The sequence below is a fragment of the Panicum hallii genome, chromosome 9, assembly GCF_002211085.1.
Source record: "Panicum hallii strain FIL2 chromosome 9, PHallii_v3.1, whole genome shotgun sequence".
NCBI lineage: Eukaryota > Viridiplantae > Streptophyta > Magnoliopsida > Poales > Poaceae > Panicum > Panicum hallii.
The window spans coordinates 72,698,249-72,722,832 of record NC_038050.1 but is presented as its reverse complement, the minus strand read 5'-3'; the positions used below and the strand labels follow the sequence as shown (position 1 = coordinate 72,722,832).

General features: G+C 48.4%; 4 protein-coding genes and 1 pseudogene across 7 annotated transcripts; 3 read left to right on the top strand and 2 right to left on the bottom strand.

Moving 5' to 3' along the window:
- Positions 1-1,765: 1,765 nt before the first annotated feature.
- Positions 1,766-7,463, top strand: LOC112877139 (serine/threonine-protein kinase ATG1a-like). Its single transcript, XM_025941346.1, has 13 exons — positions 1,766-2,132; positions 2,203-2,320; positions 2,408-2,466; positions 2,894-2,958; positions 3,178-3,262; positions 3,340-3,420; positions 3,524-3,635; positions 3,833-3,887; positions 4,609-4,730; positions 4,807-5,147; positions 5,661-5,949; positions 6,021-6,091; positions 6,896-7,463. Exons 1-13 carry the CDS (start codon positions 1,893-1,895, stop codon positions 7,118-7,120), a joined length of 1,863 nt encoding a protein of 620 aa, XP_025797131.1. The 5' UTR covers positions 1,766-1,892; the 3' UTR covers positions 7,121-7,463.
- Positions 7,464-11,297: 3,834 nt separating this feature from the next.
- Positions 11,298-14,053, top strand: LOC112878057 (transcription factor bHLH57-like). Its single transcript, XM_025942454.1, has 4 exons — positions 11,298-11,505; positions 11,930-12,352; positions 12,460-12,840; positions 13,622-14,053. Exons 1-4 carry the CDS (start codon positions 11,464-11,466, stop codon positions 13,709-13,711), a joined length of 936 nt encoding a protein of 311 aa, XP_025798239.1. The 5' UTR covers positions 11,298-11,463; the 3' UTR covers positions 13,712-14,053.
- Positions 14,054-14,496: 443 nt separating this feature from the next.
- On the top strand, positions 14,497-19,490 carry LOC112873449 (annotated as a pseudogene).
- Positions 19,491-20,024: 534 nt separating this feature from the next.
- On the bottom strand, positions 20,025-21,879 carry LOC112874579 (50S ribosomal protein L11). The gene is made up of 4 exons (XM_025937969.1): positions 21,563-21,879; positions 21,288-21,460; positions 21,116-21,179; positions 20,025-20,491 (listed from the first exon to the last, which is right to left on the bottom strand). The coding sequence occupies exons 1-4, from the start codon at positions 21,765-21,767 to the stop codon at positions 20,283-20,285; spliced, it is 651 nt and encodes a 216-aa protein (XP_025793754.1). The 5' UTR covers positions 21,768-21,879; the 3' UTR covers positions 20,025-20,282.
- A 447-nt stretch (positions 21,880-22,326) lies between these two features.
- Positions 22,327-24,538, bottom strand: LOC112874578 (psbP-like protein 1, chloroplastic). Of its 4 annotated transcripts, none has more exons than XM_025937965.1 (6): positions 24,228-24,538; positions 24,055-24,141; positions 23,712-23,917; positions 23,542-23,613; positions 22,903-22,999; positions 22,327-22,702 (listed from the first exon to the last, which is right to left on the bottom strand). In XM_025937965.1, exons 1-6 carry the CDS (start codon positions 24,397-24,399, stop codon positions 22,596-22,598), a joined length of 741 nt encoding a protein of 246 aa, XP_025793750.1. In that variant the 5' UTR covers positions 24,400-24,538; the 3' UTR covers positions 22,327-22,595. The 4 variants fall into 4 exon arrangements, with proteins under 4 accessions (XP_025793750.1, XP_025793751.1, XP_025793752.1 ...); XM_025937966.1 differs by having other exon boundaries at positions 23,712-23,911; XM_025937967.1 differs by lacking the exon at positions 24,055-24,141.
- Between the last annotated feature and the right edge of the window lie 46 nt (positions 24,539-24,584).

Below are 24,584 nucleotides of genomic sequence, written 5' to 3'. Positions count from 1 at the left end.
GTGGTGCCGCGGCGTTCACCACAAAACTGAATCTGTGATTCAATGGTGCTCTGGCAGTAGTAGGTAAGATCAGAGCTGTTTACTTCGCAGCGATCTAGTTTGGAGCTATGCACTTCAAGTTCCAAACATCTCATAGAGTCATAGTACACTGGGTTGCTGTGGACATGAAGTCTTTCACGCACAGTGCTAACTTGAGCCTTCCAACATCGAATTACAGCCAGCCTTCTAGCACAGCGCAACGGCGGTTGGATGAACAATAGCCGCTTCACGCAGCATCTGCGCTCGAGAAATGGGAAGAATACGTCTAGGTTGGTTCAACGGAACAAGCCCTGCTTTCTTTGACAAATCCCCCTAATACCATTAAAAATTTAACCTTCAATGCCATCGAAATTAAACCCATCCCTTCAATGCCATTAAAATTTTAACATCATCCCTTCAATACCACTAAAATTTTAACATCATCCCTTCGATACTATTGCTGTGACTGGGTGAAAAGATAATACTATCCCTGTATAGACGAGGACAGTGGGTGGGTGGGTGTATTGGCATTTGAGAGTGAACAAAAGCTGACACTTTCCCTGGAGAAGAATCTGCCGCCCTTTGCCTTCCACCCCCAAAGTTTTACGTTCGTCAGCTGCCTGCAGGCTGCAGGACAGCGGAGTGAACGCCTCCTGCCCTTTCCTTTCCTTCACCTCTGACAAAGGGTGGTGGCTCTAGCGAGCAATGCCACTGTACTATAGTGTGCACCAGTCGCCAGATATTTATGGGCGCCCCCCACAGGGGATCGATCATCTGCCCCGGAATCCTGCTGTGGCACCAGCTCGGAACTGGGCTTGTGGCCTCAGCATTCAGCCACTCAGATCAGCCTGAGCAATCAAGTGAAATCTTCTCTTTTGCAGATAGAGTAATTGGTTTCATGTTGGGCTGATGAATTCATCCGGCTGAGTGCTACTGAAGGTCTGTCACGCAATCCTGAGATTTTTTTTAACCAGGCGTATTGGTAATGGCAGGTTGCTTATCTTATGTAGAAAGAAACCACCTTGTCTATGCCAAGCAAATAATGACAACTAGCAACTCGATTCCAGACAACATCCAACTCGAAGTCAACAGAACTATTGCAAGTTGGTACTAGCATCCTTCCTGCTCAAGGAGGTGTCGCAACTCGCAAAAGAACATTCGGGTCTAAAACCAAATCAAAAGGGAAAAAATAAGAGCCTGGCAAAATGTCAACGACAAAAGATAAAACCGGATCCAGTAGCCCAGCGCCCTCCCTTTTTGACGGCCCAAGCATCTCCTCGCCTTCCACCCATTTCCAAAGAACAAAACGGCGTGGCGTTTTCACAGCCGCGGCCTGCACGCGAGCCCGACTCCCCGCGCCGCACACGACAGCTGTCGCGTCAGCAGGCTACCCGATCCGCGGAGGCAACAACTTGCACCACACGAAACCCACCCGTAGAAGACATCCGCGTGAAAAGCTTCGAAAAGGGTGCACCGGTGCCCCACGCCCAGGCCCTCGCCGACTCCTCCACGGGCCCGGCCCGGCACCGGCTAAGCAAAGCACACCAGATATTTATCCCTCCCAACACGCTGACTACCTGGTCCCGCAGACTTCTAGTCCTACCGTCAGTGCGCCGGCTGCTGGTTATTAGTCGAGGTGGTTTTGCGCGGGGATATCTGGAAAACGATCTATGCAGGGTCGCTGACGTGCGGGGCCGGAGCGGATAACTCGAAGACAAATTCACCGCCTCTAATCTCCGGGACCGACCGGGGCACCACCACGCGGGGCCCTCTCTAATCTAAACTAACCCGTACACGCTCCGCTCAAACTGAACGGAACCTCCTAAAACAACTCGCCGGCGACGACGGCAGCGGCCGCGAGCTCGGGGGAGGCGATGGAGGAGGGAGCGGAGGAGGTGGAGGTGGGGGAGTACAGGCTGCAGAGGTTGGTGGGGAAGGGCTCGTACGCCAAGGTGTTCTGCGCCGCGCACCGGCTCACCGGCGCGCGCGTCGCGGTGAAGGCGATCGACCGCCGGCGACTCCAGAAGCAAGTCCACGACGGGATCCTCAAGGAGAGGGAGATCCTCAAGAGCATAGATCACCCCAACATCCTCCGCCTCCTCGACACCATCGACGTACGCAATCCCCCGCGATCGAACTGAGTAGCACGGTTAACGATTTGACACGAGTGAGCTTTCGCTGCAGACGACGGATACCATGTACTTGGTTCTGGAGTACTGCGATGGAGGCGACCTCGATGAGTTTTTGCTCAAGCACGGCCGGCTGCCGGTGGCCACCGCCAAGGACTTTATGCGGCAGCTCGGTATGGCCTCAATCTGGATTCGAATTTTTTAGAGGAAAAAAAATCTGGGCATTATTTTGACGTTACTCTGTTGTTTTGGATGCGTAGCGGAAGGGCTGAAGATGCTGAGGGAGAGGAACATCGTCCATAGGGACCTCAAGCCACAGGTATCCTAAGGACATTTTTAATTTGATCACTTTTGGTTGGTTTGGGCGTGATTTCCCCCGTGATCCTAGTGTTCATTAGTGTTTTTTTTTCCGATTACCCTGATTGGTATCTGGGATGCTTATTTTTGTGTACAAAAAGTGCTAAACTAAGGCTGACTTTGTGACGTTGAGGACGTTTATTGTCATTGCTTGTGCAAGTTCCATAAATAGCAACTAGCGTCACTTAAAATGTGTTAATCCCAATTAATTTCAGTTCCATCACTTGGCAAACCACACATAGGATTGTTATGTTCAGACATGCTTGCATTTGATGTCCAAACATACTCTGATTGAAAGTACAGAATTCCTCACTGTAATTTTTCCATGTGTTCATTTGTTTTCATGATACATTATTTACTCCATACTTATCAATATGTGAAATTGGCAGAACCTTCTCCTATCAACCAACGGTGATGCCATTATATTGAAAATTGGCGATTTTGGGTTTGCCAAGTGAGGATCTTCTCCCCCATCATTGCTTATATTTTGTTTAAAAGACAATTTTTCCCTTCTTCCGCTGAATGGTTCGATTTCATGAGAAAAATTAAGCTGTCATCGTTTCCAGTTCACAATTATGTTTTTATCCTCAACATATTTGCTTCTGAATACTGTATTCACTCCAAGCTTGTTGTCAGTGAGCAATGTGTAGTGAAATGTTTGCAATGGTTTCAGGGATGAAAATTTAGCTGCCACAATATGTGGGTCACCATATTATATGGCCCCAGAAATTTGGCAAGGGAAGGACTACGATGCAAAGGTTGGCTCATTATCTTTCATTAAATTCGTGGATTTTGGAGAAGCAAGCAATTAACACTGCTTGAAAAAGCTTTGCAGTCAGACTTGTGGAGTGTTGGGGTCATTCTTTTTCAGCTAGTCACTGGGAAGGTGCCATATGCTGGGAGTACCTGTTTCCAGGTTTGCTACTCTTAATATTGAGTAATTAGATGTTCTTATACGTATGACCACAGTGCATGTATCCGCCAAAACTAATGGTTGCTCATTGTTTTCTGAAACACAGCTGCACCAAAACATCCTGGCTTCTGATGAACTTAACTTCCCTTCAGAAATTGAAGCCGATTTATGTCCTGATTGCATTGACTTGTGCAGAAGACTCTTGCACCGTGATCCAAGTGAGTCTGCTGTTGCACTTTACTTTTTGCTTGTGCGAAGCAGGCGCGTGTTAACTGATTTATCCTATGTAGCAGTTTTAGTTGGTCATTTCTTGTTTTATGCGATCAAGCTCAAATGGATAAGTCATTTATTAGTGTTGAACGTTTGGTCTTTACCGATTGGATAACCAGGTTAAAATATGCTTTTGGTTCTGCAGGGAAGAGAATAAGTTTTGACGAATTCTTCAATCATAAGTTTTTGGCAACAACAAGGTCAACCCTTTACTCTGGTGGTAGTGTTCATCCATATGCAATGTTGCGTCATCTAGTTTGTTTTCGATGAAGATGCTGCAGGTTTAGCTTAGCAATACCCTGCTGCCTCTATGGGCAGTTATCCTTACATCAATGCTGAAATGGTCGCCCCAACAAAATAAAGTATTCCCCACTAGTGATGCGGTGTGTGCGTACATAATTTCAGTGATGAACTCAAATGGTAGTGGAGAGAACTAATAGGGGAAAAAATACAACAGATGCTCATAAATAGTGCATATGGTACATGTATGCACTCAGTTATCTTTTTTCTTCTGTGCTTGTGCCCACAGATGAATTTGACCTAAGAATTATGATGGTGCACTGCATCATATTTAGTTCATCGCTTATGTTTGTTTTTAATTATTTGGAGAATACTGCATTTTATAATTTTTTAATGGGCTTAGAACTTGCATATGCAAGACTTCTGTAGTCTTTCCGAGTTTTTGCAACCAGCAGTTTTTCCACTATTTTTTCTGTTTGTTTGGAGTAGATTCGGTTTTATCATGTCATATTTCCTCATGCTTTAAAGCTTGCAGTGCATATACTTCTATAAATGAGAATACTGCTCATTTGTGCAACAATCCTGCAGTTTTTTCTAGATTTTTCTATACCTTTGGAATAGTTTTGTTTTATTATTTTACATTTGCTCCTGTGACCAAGCTTGCTGCTTATGCCATTTCAGGAAATGTGAGCTTATCTGTGAGTCCCATCATGCTGTTGATTTAAGGGATACATGCCAGAAAATCACCTCTCCTGTTGTCCTAAAAATGAAACCTGAAAGCGTGGAATCAAAAAAATCGAAAGGTACATCAGGCTATATCTTCGAATCATACAGCGTGTGTTCTGCTTAGGTGCTAACTTTGTATGTATATGTTTATAGTATTTGATTCATGGGAGTGGATCGAACGAGAATACGTGCTCGTTCCGGTAAACTGTACTTCCATGGAGATGCTGTCTTCACTCGAGAAGTCGACAAAGGATGATACAGGTACAAGAAATTCCGGATATGATAGGTCCACTGGCAAAGGTTCTGTTCAGAATCAAAACAGAGACTTTAACCACAGAGTTATTGGTGTACAAAACCATGGATGTACTCCAGCGCCTGCTTCCCATGAGTCAGCCAATGCGGAAGATAGAAGAGGGAAGCCACCTGATTGTTTTGAAAGGCTTCATATTCTGAATCAATTTGTTCTTGTTCTTACGGAACTTGCTCGGGAAAAGGTACTACTACTGCCATACTGGAAAATTGCACTGTGATCCAAAACATGATATTCATCTTCATTCTGTCTTATTGTGTTTTTTTAGGGCATCTGTCTTATTGTGCTTTTTCCAGTTAATATTCGCTTGTGGGCATGCTTTTACAGTTCAGTCTCAGTAATTTCTGATTGTACTGTATTTTCTTATGTAATGTCGTAGTTGCAGCTTTCCAAAAAGATAATCTTGTTCTTTTCAGTTAATATAATATTCCTTGGCAATAAATACCCTCCTATGTATGCCACCGTCCAACAAGCCATCTCTTCTCTTTTTCTTGAATTTCCATTATGTGGAGTTTTCCTGCAATATTTGTACCAGACCAATAATTCGATGTTGTAATGCTAGTCATTTCCAAATTTCAACACGGCGATACCCACTACTCTATGGAACGGTTGTAGCAGTTGTATATTTCATTTCACAACTGTGATATGTTAGTCCTTCCTTTTCTTATGTGTCTCCACTTTTCTGTGTTATATGCAGCTTTCTAAGGGGTTGTATCTGGAGGCACTGTCAATTGAGCTTCTATTATTAGCTATCTGGAAAGAGGCACTTGATGCGTGTAGCTTATTCATGGATGCATCGCACGATGGAAATTCCTCAGAATCTTCTCCAGAACATTTGCTGCCTAAGAGTGATCATTCGTCTCCGAATGCGGCACGAGGATTGGACTTCAGTAGACCAGTTTCTATTCGTTCGTGGGTTGAAAGTGGGTTCATGAAAGCATATGATCGTGCAGAGAAGATATCACATATATTGCGGAAGAGTTATGGTTAGGAACAATTATATTTTCTTATCGCTATTCAATATTGATTCTTAATTATAATCAACATTGTTTTCCAGATAACACTGAGATGCCAGATGCAATGGATGTCATATTCCAAACTGCTTTAGAATATGGGAAAAGTGGTGCGGTAAGTATTGCTATCTGGGTATACCTGTTCATTTCTGTTGAAACCTGTACAATATGGATGGTACCTCGGTTTACCATTCCCATGTACACATATAAATACATAAAAAAATTAAGTATGTACGCCGAAATCAGGTAAGTTTTTTAAATGAAGTAACAAATTAATGCTGAAGATATGCCACTGGTGGTTTCATTAGTTACCGCTAGTTTGAGGCATGTCCCTTTTCTTTTCCAACAGAACCACGGCAGGCAATTGCTCGCCTGAACTTTCATTCAAACGGTTTAAGTAATGTGAGTAAGGCGCATTCAGTACATTGTGAAATATGAGGAGAGGAAAACAAGTAAGGCATGTCTTTTTGGGGGGGCTTCTAGTAAGAAATTATCATCAATGACAGAAATGAGTATAGTTGTTTATATTTCCATGAATAATGCAATGGTTCTTCTACAAAGAAACGAGCACGACCATTACCAGCCAGAGCTTGCTCCTTTATGGAACTCCCTGCTTCCTGAAGGCAATTTGCCTTCTTTCTTTCTTTTTTTGAACAGAAGCCGGCAGATAATGCCGGTGTATGTATTAATAGAGAAGAAGTGAAGTACAACACAGCAACAAGACACACGAATCCGCCAGATTTGCCTTCATTTTCAGTAGAATCCGTCTGATATATATGGATCTGCCTCCTAGGAGAAAAAGGGTTGTGTTATTATTCATCACATGAGAACCTGCTTTGGAGTCAAGAGCTGGATGTATTTTGTCACTTATAAGTTACAGTCAGTACATTTTATTGACTTTTTACTTAACTCTTTTCAGGCGAATGAAGTTTTGGGATACCGAAGTAAATCGACGGCGCTATATTCAAAATCTATCATCTTGCTCACATTCATATTGCAAGAAGCACCTACGTTGCCACTAAATCCTCCATTTTCCCTTTCACCGTCAGATCAACAACGCATCCATAGCTACATAGCTAATTTGAAGAGCCATCTATGCAGTGCTAAGGTTGCGGGGCAACAGCAGAGAATAGTTCGTAACTAATTTATTACGTACTTGGGATGCATATTTGGCTATTTGCACAAGGATTGGCAGAACTAATTATCCGTCATCATGGCTAAGCTTTGTCCTCCATACTGTTTTTGTCTAGGAGGTGTTCAGTGCATTGGTAACGTCTGATGTCATGAACTCCTGTATATATAACATTATAGTTGCAGAACGCCATGGTCCATCAGACCATCAGCCCTTTCTTTTGTACATATCACTTCTTGAAGCTCTATGGTCGCCCGTTGCAGCTTTGTGCAAAATGTTGAGGTGACCTAAAGCTTGTACATTCTTTGTGCAAAATGTAAATAGAAACTGTTTCAGACCTTTTTATAACCGTCTAGTCTCGTTTCAAGTTTTGGAGCTCTGAATGTGTATCTATTCTGCAGCAGGTATGATGTGTGTTTATCTTATCGCCCTACCTGTTGTCCAGCTGCCTGCTTGTCTCGCAATGGTGCCAGGCTGCCTAGCTTCACATCACACATTTCCTCAGCTCTTTGCCTGATGGCACGTTGCCAGCAACCCCGTTCACATCTACCGCACGTCTGAAAGTGCCGCGTCAATCAGCAAGCAAGAATGTTTGTAATGGGCTATTGGCGCGAAAAAAGCATGGAAGAGGAGGGCACGGGAGAGCCTGGGCAAGTGGTACCACGCTCTAGCATCTCTGCTCTGCTGCCCTGCTGGGCAAGATGTTCCCTCTCGTGCTAATCGCTTTTGCCTCTTTGTGTTTGTTGCATAGTTCCGCAGCGAAGACGCAAGGCGATGCTCCATTGGTCGCAGCCTCGGCCTTGTACAGTTCCCCTCCAAATTCTAACTTTTTTCACTCTCTCTCCATCACATCAATTTTGGAACACATGCATGGAGCAGTAAATATATGTAAAAAAATTACTAATTGCACAGTTTAATTGTACATCACGAGACGAATCTTTTTAGCCTAGTTAGTCCATGATTAGATAAAATTTGTTAAATACAAACGAAAGCGCTACAGTATCTCCAGTTGAAAAGATTTGCAAACTAAACAAGGCCCTCGTACGGGGCAACAGTGAGGAGGGGGGGTCCTTTGTCCTCCTCAGCAGGCAGGAGGAGGATAGGAGATTTTCACCGGAACAGGCAGGCAGAGGCAGAGCTCAGCCCAATTGAAACTGGGCGGTACCGCTTGGTACTTGGAGGGGCATGCATGGCTGGCTGTAACATGTCACCAGATCCCGCCGGCAACCGAAACAAATCTCCCCAATTATTTCCCGGCCGCCGCATGCGTCCAGCCATGCTCACGCAGCATCATTCATTCCAGCCTTTGGACTCCATGTCTGCATCTGTGGGTCTGGTCTGGATGAGGGCAACGTGACAGCTGACACAAGGCAAGCCAAGACCAAGGGTTTGGTAAAAAAAAAATCAAGCGTTTGACAACAAGTCAAAGAATTGAAACCTGTGTGTGTGTGTAAAACATCAAGGATAAAAAGGTAGATTTCTTACGACTGGCTCATGTGTGGTTTGGTTCAGGGTCTCTCAGGACTCATCAGGAGGACCCCTGGCCTGGCCTGTTGCTTCTGGCCTTCTGCTACTTCATTGGAAATGGTGCTCCCTGCGAGCCTCTGTATATGCACGGCCGTCGTCTCTACTTGCTGTCACCTGTAAATGCCTCTACATGACTCCTGCAGCCCTGCATGCTTTGGATCTGTACATCCATTCACGTGTTCCTGGCTTCCTAAGCTCGCACTCGTAGGAAGGCCGGTATCTATGAACTTGCAATTGTTCAGACCAGATGTCTGAACTCTGAACCCATTGGACACAAGATGCTTTTAGCTAGTTCAGGGCTTACCATCAGGCTGCTCATCGAGTCATCGACGCGCTCCTCCTTTGTGACTCCGTCTTTGAGGTTTAAACTGAGCAGTGCACCAAGCTGGTTGAACGGAACGGCCGTGGTAGGAGAAAGTAAGGCCGAGGTCGGTCAGGGTTCAGGACAGGTATCGCGAATCCTACATCGGGCACTACGCGCCCCCTGTGGTCAAAAAAGCTGTAGTAGAAGAGAAGCACAGGCCACAGGCAGAGTGCAAAAATCGAGATGGAAACCCCATCCTGTTCCCCATCCCTGTATCTATCCCACCGTCCGTCGTCCAGCTCAGCGCGCGGTGAAAACAAGTTACCGCTACCGCTGCTGCGGCTGCGCAAGTGTGTGGCGTGTGGGCACTGGGCGGGCAGAGGAAGGAGACGACAGGAAAACGCTGGGCGGAGGAAAAGGGTTAGCTTGGTTGCCCCGGAGAAGATCCAGACCGGAAACGGCCAAGATTTGGCTCATCTCGCAATCACCACCAATAATGCGATGCGAGGGCGAGCGAGCGATCTGCCGCCGAGCTCGGCCGAGCCCACCGCGCCCGGCCACCATCTTGTCCTGTGGCTGTGCCCGGGCGGCGAGGGACGGAGCGGGTGGGATGGCATCACCTCGCCGCGCCCAGTGTACCTGCGCCAGCCGACGCGGACGGTGCATATGGGTGCCACCGCGACGAGACCACCCATGCACGCATAGCTCTACCTGACTACCACTTCCAGTGAATCTCGGTTCAGTAAAGCTCCGGGCATCACGGCCGCAGTAACTGTAGGAGATCGCACGACTGCACGGTTCAGTAGCATGGTCCTTGACTCCCTGGGCTGTCCAAGGAAGGCGTACGTGTCAGATTGCAGCCGGTCTCCAACTCGAGACGCGAAAACACCAGGCAAGCGGCCCGCGCGCGGCGCCGGCGCCGGCGCCGCATGCAAACCCCGCCCGCCCCGTTTCCATTCCGGTGGCGAGCCCCCGTCTCTCCAGGGTCGCTCGGCGACGTTGGCATCGATCTACGGCCGGCCGCGCCTGCGTGCGTGACGACGCCTCTCGCGCGCGGTCTCGGTCGCCCGCTGTCGCATCCACCAAAAGTCTCCACCCTTTCCGTTTCTGCTCGCCCTGCGCTCGCTACCTCTCCCAAGCCGTACGTGCCATGGCACGCGGGATCCGTGCAAGCTCTCGGCTCCATCTGATCATGTCAATTCTTCAGGCGGTTTTTCCATTTGCACGCACCGGCCGATCGATCGCGGCGCGGCCAGCGGTGCGGCGAGGCCGACCGATCGAGAGCTAACAAGAGGACCTAATGGCCGTGTGGCACCGGCACCGTCTCGTGACGCGTTTGGCCGTGTGCGTGCGTGCACGCAGTTCTGGGCTTGAACACTGTTCCCGCGCTGCTGAAACAGCAGCGTCGATTTCGTTCCATTCATCATGCATGCCTACATGTCGTGCGCGTACGGACAGGGTGTGCACAGCTCTTGCCTTGCTTGGTCCATAATCCGGTGGTCTACAGCATACGACCAGTATGCACCTAGCTAGGAGTTCTATACTACGCTGTTTTCATGGCCCTCGTGCCACGCATTATGCGTGCAAATGTGACTGTGCAGTGCAGATGCTACTTCGGCGGCGTGCCAGAATACACGAATTCCTCCCTGAGGGCACCACCGCCGCCGCCATGTGGGGTGTGGAAGCAGATACACTGCACACCACGCACGCACGCACGCCATTTGCACAGTGAGGAGACCGAACCGGTAGCAGATGAGACTCGAATCAGAACGGCCTCTGAAACCTGCTGGGCGGTTTCTGAAGGAGTTTGCATGATTACTTTAGCGAGCATGATTAGAATATGTTAATCTGAACGGTCAGTGAGTGCTGGTCGGCCATGTTTTCCTAATGCACATGTCCAAATCTCCTGGGCTAGGATGGTCAGCCCCTGGTGGCCAAGGAGAGCTAGGCAGGGGCTCGCCGACGTGGAGAAGGAAAGCTGAGGCCCGCTCCCGCTGCCGTCAGGCCCCGACAAATCTGCGAGCCTGCCCGGGTCGCGTCCTCCCCTCCCTCCCCTACGCCGCCAATTCACCACACCAGCAATAATTCACGACGTCTCGCGCGAATCGCCCCCCTCCAAATCCAAATCAGTCTCGACTCCACTCGACCCGCCCTCCCATCTTGCCCTACCCCCACACGCTCGAGAAGAGACAACTCCTGCCTCTCCTCTCCCTTTCACACCCTCTCTTAAGGTTCCCCGGCCGAGCCTGCCTTTCGCCCTTCCCTGCCCACTGCACTGTACACTCTCTAGTCTCTACTCTGCTGGCTGCTGTTGCTGATACTACTACCGTTCCCTTTCCTACCACTAGAAGTAGCGCTATATTTATTGCCCTCGTAGCTCCAGCTGCTGCTGGAAGAGGAGGAGCTAGCTGGGCGGAGGAAGGAGGGGAGGGTGTTTGCAGGTCGCTGTTGCAGGCTCGCAGCAGCTGCCGCCGCCTCAGTGAGGGGCTCATTACTCGTCGCAGCAGTTATTGCTGTTACTGTAATGGAGAGGATGCAGCTGCAAGGGCCCATCGCCTCCTCGCTGGTAAGTTTACCTAGCTAGACCCAGCTGCTGTGCTTCCTCCTAGTAATGGAGCGAGCAGCTTCCATCCATTTCCAGCAGCAGCTCAGCTTGTGTCGACGATGCAATGCGATGCATCGCATGCTCGCCTCTGCTGCTGCTTCCTTTCCCTTCCCTGCCCTTTGCTCCTTCCCTAATGTCGCAGTAGCAGCTCTGCCGGGGACCCGGCGCGCACGCACGCACGCACGCACCCACCATTCAATGCGCGCCACTCACCACTGTGCCTTCCTAGGAGGCGAGGGCGACCCTCTTTTATGGCGCTGCCGCTGTACTTGCTGCTGTTCGTCTTCCTTGGTTGCCTTGCTGACTGATGTGCCTCTCTACTTGCTCTGCTGCCGGTTCCTGCGCGGCTGGCGATGGCATGGCGACCGCGGCGGTAATGGAACAGTGGGCGGACCAGCAGGCGGCCGCCAGCACCAGCGCCGCCGTGGCCGCGGCCGCGCAGATGCCCTTCCTGGCGCTGCTCCAGGGCGCGGGCATCGTGGTGGAGGACGGGCAGGACGGGCGCAAGAGGAACGCCGCCGCCTTCGCGAGCGCCGCCGACCTCGACCTGCTCGAGAGCTGCGTCACGCAGGCGGCGGCGGCGGCGGGTGACCCTGTGGCGTCTGCGCCGGCGACCAGGGCGGAGAGGCGGAGGAAGCGCCCGAGGCCGAGGACGCGCGCCGCGCCGCCGCCGGAGAAGCGCAGGAAGCCGGAGGAGGCCGAGAGCCAGCGGATGACGCACATCGCCGTCGAGCGCAACCGGCGCCGCCTCATGAACGACCACCTCGCCTCCCTCCGCTCGCTCATCCCCTCCAGCTACATCCCCCGCGTAAGCCATGCATGCACGGCCATGCAAACATCTGTCCGATTCCGTACCGAACAATCTCTGACCTTGCGTCGATTGCGATGCAACGAAAATGCAACGCAATAATGCAGGGCGACCAGGCGACGGTGGTGGGCGGCGCGATCGACTACGTGAAGCAGCTCGAGCAGCAGCTGGTGGCGCTGCAGGCGGCCGCGGCCGCGCGACGCGGGGCCGCCGGCGCGGTGGGCACGGCGGCGACGGCCGCGTCGGACGGCGTGTTCGTGTCCCCGCAGTACGCGAGCTACTCGGAGGCGCGCGGCTGCTGCGGCGGCGTGGACGTGGAGGCGATGGCCGCGGTGGGCGGGCACGTGCGCGTGCGCGTCGCGGGGCGGCGGTGGCCCGGGCGGCTCGTGCGCGCCGTCGCCGCGCTGGAGGACCTCCGGCTCGCGGTCTTGCACCTCGCCGTCACCTCCGTCGGCCATGACGCCGTCGTGTACTGCTTCAACCTTAAGGTCAGCGAAATGTCACATCGATTTTACTTACCTCTTGTCATGTTCCCTTCCATTGCTTACGTACTCCCTCGTTTTCCTCAGTCATGCGTTTTGACTACTGCAAAGTTCAAACAGCGCCTTTTCCTGTTCTTGCAGTATAAAGTGCATTGTGACTAGTATTCCTTCTTTCATTTGCGATGACCTTGGGTAGTATTCTAGCTTCAGTAATTCAAATTCTAATACAAACATGATTTAAAAATCTCTTGGAGCAAGTTGCATTTTATTTTTTTAAAAAGATGTAAACATCTGCTGCACCTACATGGTACCGGCCCGGTTAGAACATTATTTTACAGCCAGTTCTCAAGGAGAGGAATTCAGGTTGCCAATTTGGTAGAAAATTTGCCATCACCTAGTGGCTAGTGCCATTGTCATCCATCCATCGCATGATGGCTGCAGAAAGCGAAGTGAATTTTTTTTCCTCGTGGAGCGTTGCGTGGGATCTCTGAAAGAAGCGCAGCGTCTTCTTCGTACGTTTCTGTTGGGCAGGCTTGGAGTATGTAGATGGACTGATCGAATACGATGAGTAGTCTGGTTGGTACTGGCGGGCATGCAGACAACCGGCTCAAGTCGCAGACAGATTAGCTCTTACAAACCTCAGCTTTCCTGGCTGTCTTCTTCTCCCTTGTCCTGGGAATCTGGAAGGCAAAAATACAGGCCGCTGCCTAGCTCTGTGCCCGTTGTGTCCGATCCCTAAAAGTTTGGTAGCTAATGGTGTCTGTCTCCGGGTTGTGCGTGCTTGCAGATGGAGGACGGGTGCGAGGTGGCGACGGCCGACGAGGTGGCGGCGGTGGTGCACCAGATCTTCGCCTACGCCGGCGGCACATGCTGCTGACGACGACGCCGGCGGCAGCGGGCGGAGCACGTAGCGGAGACGATAAGTCAAGATCGCCAGAGCGCTGCGGGGCATGCTGTATGTACACGACGGCCGCGGCCGCAGAGGAGAGACGACGTCGGCATGCGTAGAGAGAGGAGAGCTAGGGGACCGAGCATGGCAACGGCCGGCTGCATGCGGGGGTCCATGCGGCGCGGCGCGCAGAGGAGAGCAGAGAGAAGGAGACCTCTCTCTGCTCTACTCTACTGTTGTTTACTTGGCTGCCACGACCAGCAACAGCAGAAACTGCAGTAAGGGTGAAGAGCGTAGTACAACAGTGTTGGAGTGGCAGGGCTAGCTGGCTACCAGGACATGATGTAGTGCCCCCCCCCCCCCTGTCTCTGGAGAGCTTGCGTTGCAGATTTGCAGTGAGTGATGGGCTGAGAGGCGATCCATGCATCCGCGTCTCTGTGTCTACGCTGTATAAAAGTCACGCACAATGTTTTACCAGCTATTTTTACGCAGCTGATGGTGTTCCATGTGCTTGCATTGCAATACACACTATTGTATCTGTGGGTGCAGCATCGATCTCTCTGCTCTGCACGGCGTCTGCATCGACTGCGATCGCATGCCCATCTCTGCATCGTCGTGTCCTTTGCTGTTGCCGCTGGTGCCGTGCAGAGCTTCTGTTACTCTTTGGGAGGGGGGCAGGCTTTGCCTCATCGGGTGTGGTTGCCATGTACTCCTCTGCACCAGCGCTAGCGCAGCCCACAGGCCTATCGCCTACGCTGCTGGTCAAAACGCCCATGCCATCAATTGCCGTCGCCGCGAAAAGCTTTTGCCCCGATGCTCCGCCTCCTGCTCTGGCGCGCGCGGCGCCGAGCCGGCAGCGGACGGACGTGCCGAGCCGCGCGTTCCGCAGCGCCGAATCATTCTCGGCGTGCTAAGCTAAAGCCGCCGCGCCGCGGCCCATGCGTGCAGCTGTAGCCGGAAGCTATAGCTAGACTTGCCGCGGCACTGCGCATGCCGTGCCCCGGGTCAATGGCGTTCGTGCGGTTTTCCCCCACCGCCGCCGGCGCGCAAGGCTTTTGCGCAGGTAGTAGCGGGGGCGCGCTCCGGCACTTTTGCTTGCATTGCTCTCGGCCTCTCGGCGCCATGGGCTCGGCGAGGATCGGAGTCGCCGGTCGGAGAGGCGGTGGCCGGCGGCCGATCCGGCTGGTCAGGGATGCAGACGCGCGCGAGCGAAGTCAAACAGAGGCCGTACCGGGGGTTCCGTTATTAATGCGGGTGCGGTACGCGCACGCACGCATGACACGAGCGCCGGGCCGGACCCGATCGGCGTACGCATGATCCCGTATGATTCGGCGGCGAGCGTACGTGCGTGAAGTCACCCATGATCCTCGCTCATGTGCCACGCCATTAATAGCCTGACGCCGGACTTCAGAGTCCACAGCTCCATGGCATCGCTTGCACGACGCGTTGCTCCGCGGCTCGCTGGCCCGCTGCTGCAGGCTGCAGCTGCTGCGTCGGGACGGCGACGTGTGATGTGCCGGACCGCCGGCAGGCCAGCCGGAGCCGGCTGATGAAAAGCGAAAAGGAGCCCCGGGCGCGGCCGTGCACCAGCACAGACTGGCTGCAGGCAGGGTCCGCGTGGCTGGCAAACAAACTGTGGCAACGCCAAGGGGTCGGGAGACACCAAGATGGACGGGCGAAACAGTAAGACAGGAAGACAGCAAAGGGCTAAGCAACATGTGAGCGATTTGTGCAGTGGTGGCAGCGCTCTCGCCCAGCGACGAGACGAGCCGAGCCGTGGTACCCGACCCCTGCGCGTGACTGTGCGAGAGCGATATCATTACCACCATCATCGTCATCTCCTGGAGCTGATTGATTGAGTGAGCCTCCGAGCCCCACACATGGCAGCCGACGACACTCCTTCCTCTTTTTTTTTTTGAGGGGTCACTCCTTCCTTTAATCGATGTCGATATGGGACCATGGGCCGAATGCACCAAGAAGTTTCCTACTCCGCTGGGCCGGCCGCAGCACACCAACGTCAAATGGATCGGCTTCTTCCCTTCTCGCGCTGCAAAGCCTCCGTCTTCTCGGGCCGGGCCAGTTCACCTGCCGAGCAGTAACAGCAGCCGTTTCATCTCCGTCCCCAGCGCCGCTCGGCTCCTTCCCCCCGCGGAAGACCTAAAGTTGTTTTTCCCATGAAATGACTTCTGAAAAGCCACCACAATGGCATGAAATCAAGTTTCTCCTCCCACTTGATTGAGCTCTTGGAGCTTTTAGTATGTCGTATAAACCAGTAGCAACAAGCATATCAGCTTTGATTCTCTTTGGCTCCTCCACGCTTCCATTGCACCGAAAATTCTATCAGTGAATATTCTGTGAAGTCAATTTTATTTTACATATTTTTTTGTCTTCATGTGGACTAACGTACTTCTCGTAATATTTCCTTCAAAACTTAGGTTGGAACTCCTCGCCGTCTTTTGGACCACTTGACAGATACAAAAGGTTTTAGCCTTAAGAAAATCAAATATTTGGTGTTTATACTGTTTTCTTATTATTAAACACGTTGTATCAGTTGTGTTAATGATTTACACTAACGTCTACTGTGGGCAGAAACAAAAACTTCTTCTATCTACCTGAGAAAGTATATCTCCCAACTGTGCCTTTTCTAACCATCTAACGGAACAATATCTATTTACCTTTTCACTGTCTGAAGTTGATCAAACCTATTTTTTTCTAAGTAAACAATACCATATTGTATGTTGGTCATACCTGCTTGATACATTGAAAAATGTCAGAACATATGCTCCTACCGAATTCCTTCATGATTCCTCCAAGTTATTGTCTCATATTTTATTATAGCATGAACTTCATCCTTGATGTTCTTAATTCGTAGCCATTTGCCGAATGCAGTTCTGTTAATTCTGTAACTTGCCTGTCAACTTAAACTGGATCAGTCTGAACTAGTTTTATGTTAGCACATGAAGATCCTTATATTTTAGAGTGTATACCTTTAAGATAACTGTATGAATTGTTTTAGGCCCAAAATTGTTTTGACATTAGGTTTATCTTTGTATTGCTAGGTATTGGATGAAGCTGATAAATTACTTAATGTGGAGTTCGAGAAAGCCCTTGATGACATTCTAAAAGAGATACCTTTCAGCAACAATGACCAAAAAGGTTTGTGGATAGAGTTGTACTTGGTTTGTTTATGTGACGAAACTACTTAATTTATAAGGCTTTTTAATAAAACAACCGAAAGCAAGTCTTGATAGTATTAAATTCTTGATACGGCCATGTTCACTGCTTCTGTTGTAATCACAATCATATGACACCACTTTAAAATGCCCGAGAAGATAAAGGAGTGATGATCTCTCATATCTATCCTACCAAACTCACTAAGCCTTTATTTTATTTTATCTCATGTAATTATTACTTTCTTAGCGTGGTCTTTTTAGTACAATTAGTTTGCATAATCGTGGACTAATTTTATAAACAGTGTTTTGTATTTTTGTTTGACTAAATGAAAAATTTCCTTTCCAACAACTTAGGTAAATAAACTGCAACGGGCTTGTCTCAGGAATCCTGCTAAGGTGACATTCTATCTTTCTCCCTCGAAGCATTTAATAAGCAAGAAGTTGACCACATCTTGCTCAGCTTTCTTATTCTTTACTTATGATCACAACGTTTTGTTTTCTTGGGAACAGGTTGAAGCAGCCTCAAAATATTCTACAGTAGATTCGCTTAAACAAGAGTTCTATTTCGTTCCTGCAGATTACAAGGTTGGTTTATCTGGCCCACATCTAGTGTTGCTGCTACTGCTGATGTCTTGCTGTATAAATGATTTTCTTGAGTTCATGTGATCTAAATCCGTGCCTTCAATATTTTGTGTTGTCATGGACTACTGTAAATAATAAATTTAATTATGTTGCAATCATATCAATTTGTGATAGTGTAATTCAAAAGTAGTGTCTTTTTGTGTTTCTTTTCTTGACAATTGTTGTATTATTTTTGGCATAGCTTTCCTTCTCGAATTTATTTTGGAAGGTTGAGCCTGTATTCTACTATTTTGATCATGACGAACCTGTATCTCAACTTGCATTGGAGTGGTCTGCAATTTGATCAGAGTTCTTTGTCTAAAATTATTACTTTTTGAATAGTTGCTTGTTGATTCATTCTATGCCTAGCTATAGCACCTTTTCCTTTCCCAGCCTAAAGAAAACCTATTATGTACGGGGCTCTATCATTTGGGAATTACTTGACGCACAACTCATCTTTCAACTCCATTACAACATTGTGATTTGAAGCACTGAGCAACCATCCAAGTGATTTCAACCAATTTGACATTTCGATTCTTATTTGTTACATTGCATGTCTGGCTTAATTCTTCAGACTTTTTTTCATTCAATAAGCATTTATGAAAAACTGATGGCTGCGATGAAGCATTGGATGTCATTAACCTAATTCAACGTGTTATGTTCAATCGTCCATCCGAATTGAACTCTATATTGTTCACCTTCACAGCGGAGTACCGCTTCCCATCATTCGTCTCTGATCTACCTTTTTGTTATGTGAATTTAGGATTGTTATCTTCTTCATGTTCTGAATGAGAGGCGAGAGAGCATGATCATGATCTTTGTGCGCACCTGTGAATCTACTAGGCTCCTTGCCCTCATGCTAAGGAATCTTGGTTTGAAAGCTATGTCTATCAGTGGCCAAATGAGTCAGGTTTACTTTCTTTGACTTAAATTTTACACACAGACAATTATACGATTATTTCATTCAGTTGGCTAATCCTCTGTGAGGTGTGAGGTGTCATCTTTATTTCTTGCCTTACTTGGTTTGTTTTTCTCTATCAGGATAAGAGGTTGGGTGCTTTAAACAGGTTCAAAGCGAAAGATTGCAATATCCTTATTTGCACTGATGTGGCAAGTCGTGGTCTTGATATTCAAGGAGTCGATATGGTCATCAACTATAATATTTCAATGAATTCTAAGGTCTCATCTGTTCATTTCAGTACTTGCCTTGGTCAATGTAGTGATTTTATTTCAGCAGCTTACAATGTTTACATTTGGATATGTTATGATTCTAAATCTTTTGTTTCTCCACATATAGGATTATGTTCATCGGGTGGGTAGGACTGCACGTGAAGGGAGATCAGGATATGCTGTATCTTTGGTGAATCAATATGAAGCCCAGTGGTTTGTGCTGATTGAGCAGCTACTTGGTAATGGCAGTTTTCCTCTTGCCTCCTCTCTACTTTTTGTCTGCTGATTTGCATGCATAAATGGAGATGGTATCTTTCCAAAGCCTGGCTCTCATCGACCATGTTTTGCAGGCAAGAAAATTGAAATCATGATACTTAGAGAGCCCATATCAGATGCAAAGAGAATTGCTCTAACGGTACCCCCCCCCCCCCCAACAAAAAAAACACCAATATCGATTCTCAGTGTGATTCTTGCGCTATTCTTCCTGGTAGAAAATCTGTGCAAAAGGATGGCTACCTGGCTCCTACATTTTGTGTTACAGTCACATCTCTGCACTTCTATGACAACTGGTTCACAGAATCGTAATTGTTCATCCTTGTAGAAAATGAAGGATTCCGGTGGCCACAAGAAGCGGAGAAAGGTGGGAGATGACGACGATGAGGTAGAAGATCATGCTCATTCTAAAAGATCGAAATCCTTCATGAAATCTAACAGACGATGAAAGCTCTGTAGTTTATCCTGCTGAGTTAGAATCCATGTGTACAGCTCCTCGAGTGTTAGTCCATTTTGTGTGCCACTGTGTTTCAGTGCCAACCCTGTAGATTCGCAGTCATGCACCTGCTATTTAGGAATTAAGGACTTTCGGTCAGTTTTCCATTAATTGACGCAAGTCGCCCAATTTTGTCGTCATAAACCATGTTATGCAAGAAAAGAAAACCACTTAATATTTATTCATCGGTGAACTTTGGCTGATGGACACACTGCTGCCTGTATCGTGCCCGAAGGCGTCGGCAGCTCCGCCATCGCTCATGTACATTTGCTGCCTCGATGCGCCCGGCTGCCCACGGTATCCAACAACGGTGCCATTGGACCAGTATGCTTGGCTTTCAAGTTTGAATATCATAAGCACTTTACCATGGTCCATGGAAATTTAAAAGTGTGTGTCGTTAACTATTAGTTTAGACGAAAATAAGAGAATAAAAAAGGGGAGACTTGATGGAATAGATACCGCCATACCTTTCTCCCAAAAAAAAAAGATACCGCCATACCGGAAAACAGTATAATCTTGCTCTTGGATAAATGTTGTTGTGCACAAAAGGCTTGACTGGCTCCAAAAATGTTGGTGCACAAAGGCTTGGAAGCCGTTTCCTTTCAGATGTGGTATACCCGTGTTCGAGAAAAAGAAAAGATGTGGTATACCGAAGGACTTCGCAAGAAAAAAATTACAGGTCTACACCAAATGACTGGATTAGTGAACAAGGTTACTGACACCAGAGGAAAACCTCAAGTTGGCACTGCGAATTGACAAACAAAAAGGAAGGCAGAATCTACATAAGGCGATTGATAATTTGATCTGCGGGTGCCAGCAAAACAAACTACAAGAGAACTTTTTCCTTCTTCTGAAGGATTGGAGGGTCAACATCAATGCCCATGTTAGCGGCAGTGCCAGCGATGATCCTCATAGCAGAGTCGATGCTCTTGCAGTTCAAGTCTGGCAACTTCTCTTGAGCTATCGCACGGACTTGATCTGCTGTTACTTTGCCAACCTTTTCTCGCTGTGGCTCTTTTGAACCTTTTTCGACACCTAACAATTAAGATTGAAAAATTTAGGTAAGCAAACCATTTGCTTTGTGAAAATGAAGACAGAGCACACGCTTCAACATATGTGTTGTAAGTCCATGTTATTCATCTATGGTGCATGTCCAAATTTAAAAGCTTGAAAGCAAAGTTCATGAGATAAGTCACTTGGGTTGAAACACAGCTAATTAAAAATATATGATCAAATGTATAATCTATTTCACTGCTGATCTGATTTTATATCTCGGTTTCAGGAGAACGAAAGGCCTCAAATCACATAATACTACTACTTAGTCCTACCGTCACCTCCTACTGAATCATTGTGGAATTGCTAACTCCAAACTTGATTTGTTGCAAGCGCATTCACTATTTTCTCACCATGTGGCAGAAAAAAAAATCATGTAGGCCCGTATGAACTCAGTTTGAAAAAGGTTACACGCTGAATTGTTAATCCAATAAGCTGCATTTGTACAAACTTTAAATACCATTTCATCAAATCCGTGCCAAAGACGCACAGAAAAAAATACCAATCAAGCACAAGTGCACAGACCTCTTCCTTTATGTCCAATTTCTTAAATAATTTGGGCATTTTAACTATGAACAGATTGATGCTAATGTCTAGGGTGCGAACCTGCAGCCTTAAGGAGCAGAACTGAGGCCGGTGGTGTCTTCAAGATGAAAGTAAAGCTCTTGTCCTGCAAATGCAAAGCAATGGCACAAGCATTACGAAAACTATTCAACATTAACAATCGATGTTCAGACTTCAGACAAACACATAGTAGGATGGACAGCATTATGCTCACATCGAAGACGGTGATCTCGACGGGGATAATGTAGCCGGCCTTCTCGGCTGTCTTGGCATTGTACTCCTTGCAGAACGCCATGATGTTCACACCCTTGGCACCAAGCGCCGGGCCGACGGGCGGCGCCGGCGTCGCCTTGCCGGCCTCCAGGGCCAGCTTTATCATGCCCACCACTGCATTCAGGATAACCGAAGCACAAAAGGGTTTAGGCGCAAAAAAGAACAAGGGTCCTCTTTAATGTTTTAGGATTGGAGAAGACAACGAGGGGAACGGACCTTTCTTCGGCTTGCCTCCCGGCTTGGGCGGCGCCATGGCCCTGACGGCGAGCGTCCGCCGCGAGGGGGCGGCGGTGGGCGCGGGCGCCAGCGGCCGGAGGAAGGAGGCGGGGGCGCCCAGGAACGGGGAGGAGAGCTTCTTGGCCGCGGCCTGGCAAGGGCGGCCTTGGAGGGATAAGGAAGTGGTGGCCATGGCTGTGTTCATGGCGACGCGCTGGAGGAGGAGAGGGAGCGGGAGATAAGCAGCGCCGGGAAGGAGCAGTGCCGCAGTGTTCTTCGCTCGGCTCGGTGCCTCCTATCTAATCCGCTCTTTGGCGGAGCTGGTTCTGCGTCCGGTCAATACGCCTTCTCACAAGGAAAGCGATTCTCGAGATGGGTTCGAGATGGCTATCGGCCGTTTGGAAACGTACTCCAGAACTGGATGTGGGAATTGGGATGCTACCCATCTTTTCCTCCTCTGAGAAGTCAAGAAGATTTGCACAAGCTGGAGATGGCACAAATGTTAAGGAGAGAGTTTTCTCTGGTCCAATTTTGCTATCGGAAAAGAGTGAGTAGGATTCTCACTCGCCTTGCTCAAATAAAAGTGGGGCGAAGGCAATGCCCACTGACAAAAATCTTGAGACTCCATGCCCACTGAACTGGACTGGGATACCAAATTGCAGACTGCATTCTTCTGATGGCAGCGCCTGAATATGCATGGGAAATTCAACATTCCAATCTTTGTATACAATGAAATTCGACTTCGAACATGAAGGATTAAGCACTGATGTAATCTCCCATGGGTGAATTCTATTGCTTATTTTCGATACATTTACACAACTGTATGGATCACCTTATTCCAATGATCACAGTACAGACAGTGAAAACATATACATGCCAAGTACAAACAAGTGTTTCAAGAACAAAACATTCAAAAATAAAAACTGATCAGTGCAATTCATATTCCCGACATTTACTATTTAGATCTCACCATTGCAGCTCCAGAAGAGAACAAAACAACAAAGAAAAATCAGCACAAGAACCCAGACATTCCTCATATCCTATTTTCAATTTTGAAGGAATCGACAACTGTGTGCAGCCTATCCTTCATCTTTTCCCATCTTCTCTCGTTTGCTCCAGTAGTCAATGTGTAAAATTTGCCTGCAGCATCCCATCAACAATCAGAAAATAATAGATAACAGCAATCGCTGACAGCATTCTCACAATTTTCCAGTACAATGTTGAGAGTACAATAAATCACAAATCTGACGAAATAAGTTGGTGGAAAGTGAATAAATACTACATATTAAAACTAACACAACATCTCACTGATTGAAAAAATCTCGGATGGATGGCAATACCATTTGCAATTACAATAGCACCAAGTGCATGTCTGGTGTAGTTCGGAGCCTGAGCTGTGAACTCAAAAGTATAGTATGCTCTCCCATCAACATCATTCTGCATGAGAAAACATGCCTTGTGAATTTAACAATATCAGAGCACCCAAATATACCATTCAGGAAGACAATAGCATGAGAAATGTCAAGAACAGGATGTTTGACAAATAATCAATTAATTCTAATAGAAACTGGAGAAGCAACTACTAGCAATTTACAGTACTACGTACACATTTTATTACCTTTTTCATATTACCATTATCTAAATTTGTTTTTGTCATATTACCACCTGTATTTTCAAGTTGGCAATTTACTACCTACCATTCATTTCTACCCTAAAAAAAAACCATTCTTGTCATACCAGCATAAACGTGGAAACCAGGTGAAACATTTCAGCACATGTTGTAGGTGGATATCTACATATGCTATTTTTAGAAAAATCAGCACTGAATGATTTCAGCCTTTTCTAGTTCTGTCCACATAAAGCAACTAATTCGTCAAAGATTTGGCATGCACTAGAGTCCATGAATAGTAAGAGAAATAGTTAGTTAAGTTTCAACAGAAAACTGTGTTAGATCAAGCATGGCGATTGGCAAGGCACACCTCTTTTGCCTCGATTAACTTCGTCTTCTGCGTTGCTGGTGCTAAAACCTTCTTTATCAAGGTCTCAGCAACCTGGAGAGCAGGAGTTAATAGATCGAAATGGACCTGTACCAGACGGACTAATCCAGTGTTTTTTTAAAAAAAAAAGAGAGAGAGAAGAGTAAATTAACCTTATCCGGAGGACCAAGGTCACGGATGTCCTCCTTGCTAGTGGGAATAGAGTTGATGCTCACACTCTCCAGAGGTTCTATCACATCTTTGTACACCTTATCTTGCCCTTGCACGGCCACTTCCTGCCACCCGAACGGGTAGAGGAAGGAGTAACCAGCCTTCTTGTCGACGACAGGCAGGAACCCTTTCTTAGACTCTGCTGCGACTATAGCAGATCAGAATGGCACTCAGAGGCGCAGTTTTGACAAAATAAACCATATTCGAAGTGAAATGTGACCAGCAAAGTGGGTACTGCAGAAGGCGAGCATTTTAAGGCGATCGTAAATTCGAAGGGCAACTCACATGCCGCCGGATTGGGCCGGGAAACAAACGCGGCGGCCGCGGCGGCACCGGCCACAAGCACCTGCCGCCGCCCGGAGCCTTCCTCCTCTGCGTCAGGTCAGACAACACAGCAACGTCGCTAAAGACAGACGCTCTAGAGGAGTCCTGTTCAGGAGAGGCAGCGGGGTACCAACCGTTGTCGAGCTGCCGCGGCGGCGCAGCGCTGCAGGCTGCGGCGACGGGCGTGACGGCGCAATGCCGCCTGCGCAGCGACGGGGACCCGGGACGGCGGGCGGCGGCCAAGGGAGAGGAGGACGCTGCGCGGCGAGGGAGCGGGAGGGAGACGGCGGGCACGGCCGTGGCCATGGCGGACGTCGACGAGGATGATGGCCGGACCGGATGTGGGGGAAGCGAAGCGACGAAGCCTGCGGACTCGGTGCGCCGAGAAGGATTTCGCTTCGTTTCTGGTCCACACACGACGCGCGGTGGGCACACGGGGCTGGACGGACGGGGCCGCGCTCAGATGGGCCTGTTTCCATCGGAACAAGGGC

Coding starts and splice junctions, on each gene's coding strand:
- LOC112874578 (XM_025937965.1), bottom strand. CDS start 24,399: ATGGCCACGGCCGTGCCCGCCGTCTCCCTCCCGCTCCCTCGCCGCGCA. Junction 23,918..24,054: donor CCGGCCCAATCCGGCGGCAT/GTGAGTTGCCCT, acceptor GATCTGCTATAG/TCGCAGCAGAGTCTAAGAAA. Junction 22,703..22,902: donor TGCTATTGTAATTGCAAATG/GTATTGCCATCC, acceptor GGGATGCTGCAG/GCAAATTTTACACATTGACT.
- LOC112874579 (XM_025937969.1), bottom strand. CDS start 21,767: ATGAACACAGCCATGGCCACCACTTCCTTATCCCTCCAAGGCCGCCCT. Junction 21,180..21,287: donor TCGAGATCACCGTCTTCGAT/GTGAGCATAATG, acceptor TTGCATTTGCAG/GACAAGAGCTTTACTTTCAT. Junction 20,492..21,115: donor TCTGCTCCTTAAGGCTGCAG/GTTCGCACCCTA, acceptor CTTAATTGTTAG/GTGTCGAAAAAGGTTCAAAA.
- LOC112877139 (XM_025941346.1), top strand. CDS start 1,893: ATGGAGGAGGGAGCGGAGGAGGTGGAGGTGGGGGAGTACAGGCTGCAG. Junction 3,888..4,608: donor AAGTTTTTGGCAACAACAAG/GTCAACCCTTTA, acceptor ATGCCATTTCAG/GAAATGTGAGCTTATCTGTG. Junction 4,731..4,806: donor GGAATCAAAAAAATCGAAAG/GTACATCAGGCT, acceptor ATATGTTTATAG/TATTTGATTCATGGGAGTGG.
- LOC112878057 (XM_025942454.1), top strand. CDS start 11,464: ATGGAGAGGATGCAGCTGCAAGGGCCCATCGCCTCCTCGCTG. Junction 12,353..12,459: donor CCTCCAGCTACATCCCCCGC/GTAAGCCATGCA, acceptor GCAATAATGCAG/GGCGACCAGGCGACGGTGGT. Junction 12,841..13,621: donor TGTACTGCTTCAACCTTAAG/GTCAGCGAAATG, acceptor GCGTGCTTGCAG/ATGGAGGACGGGTGCGAGGT.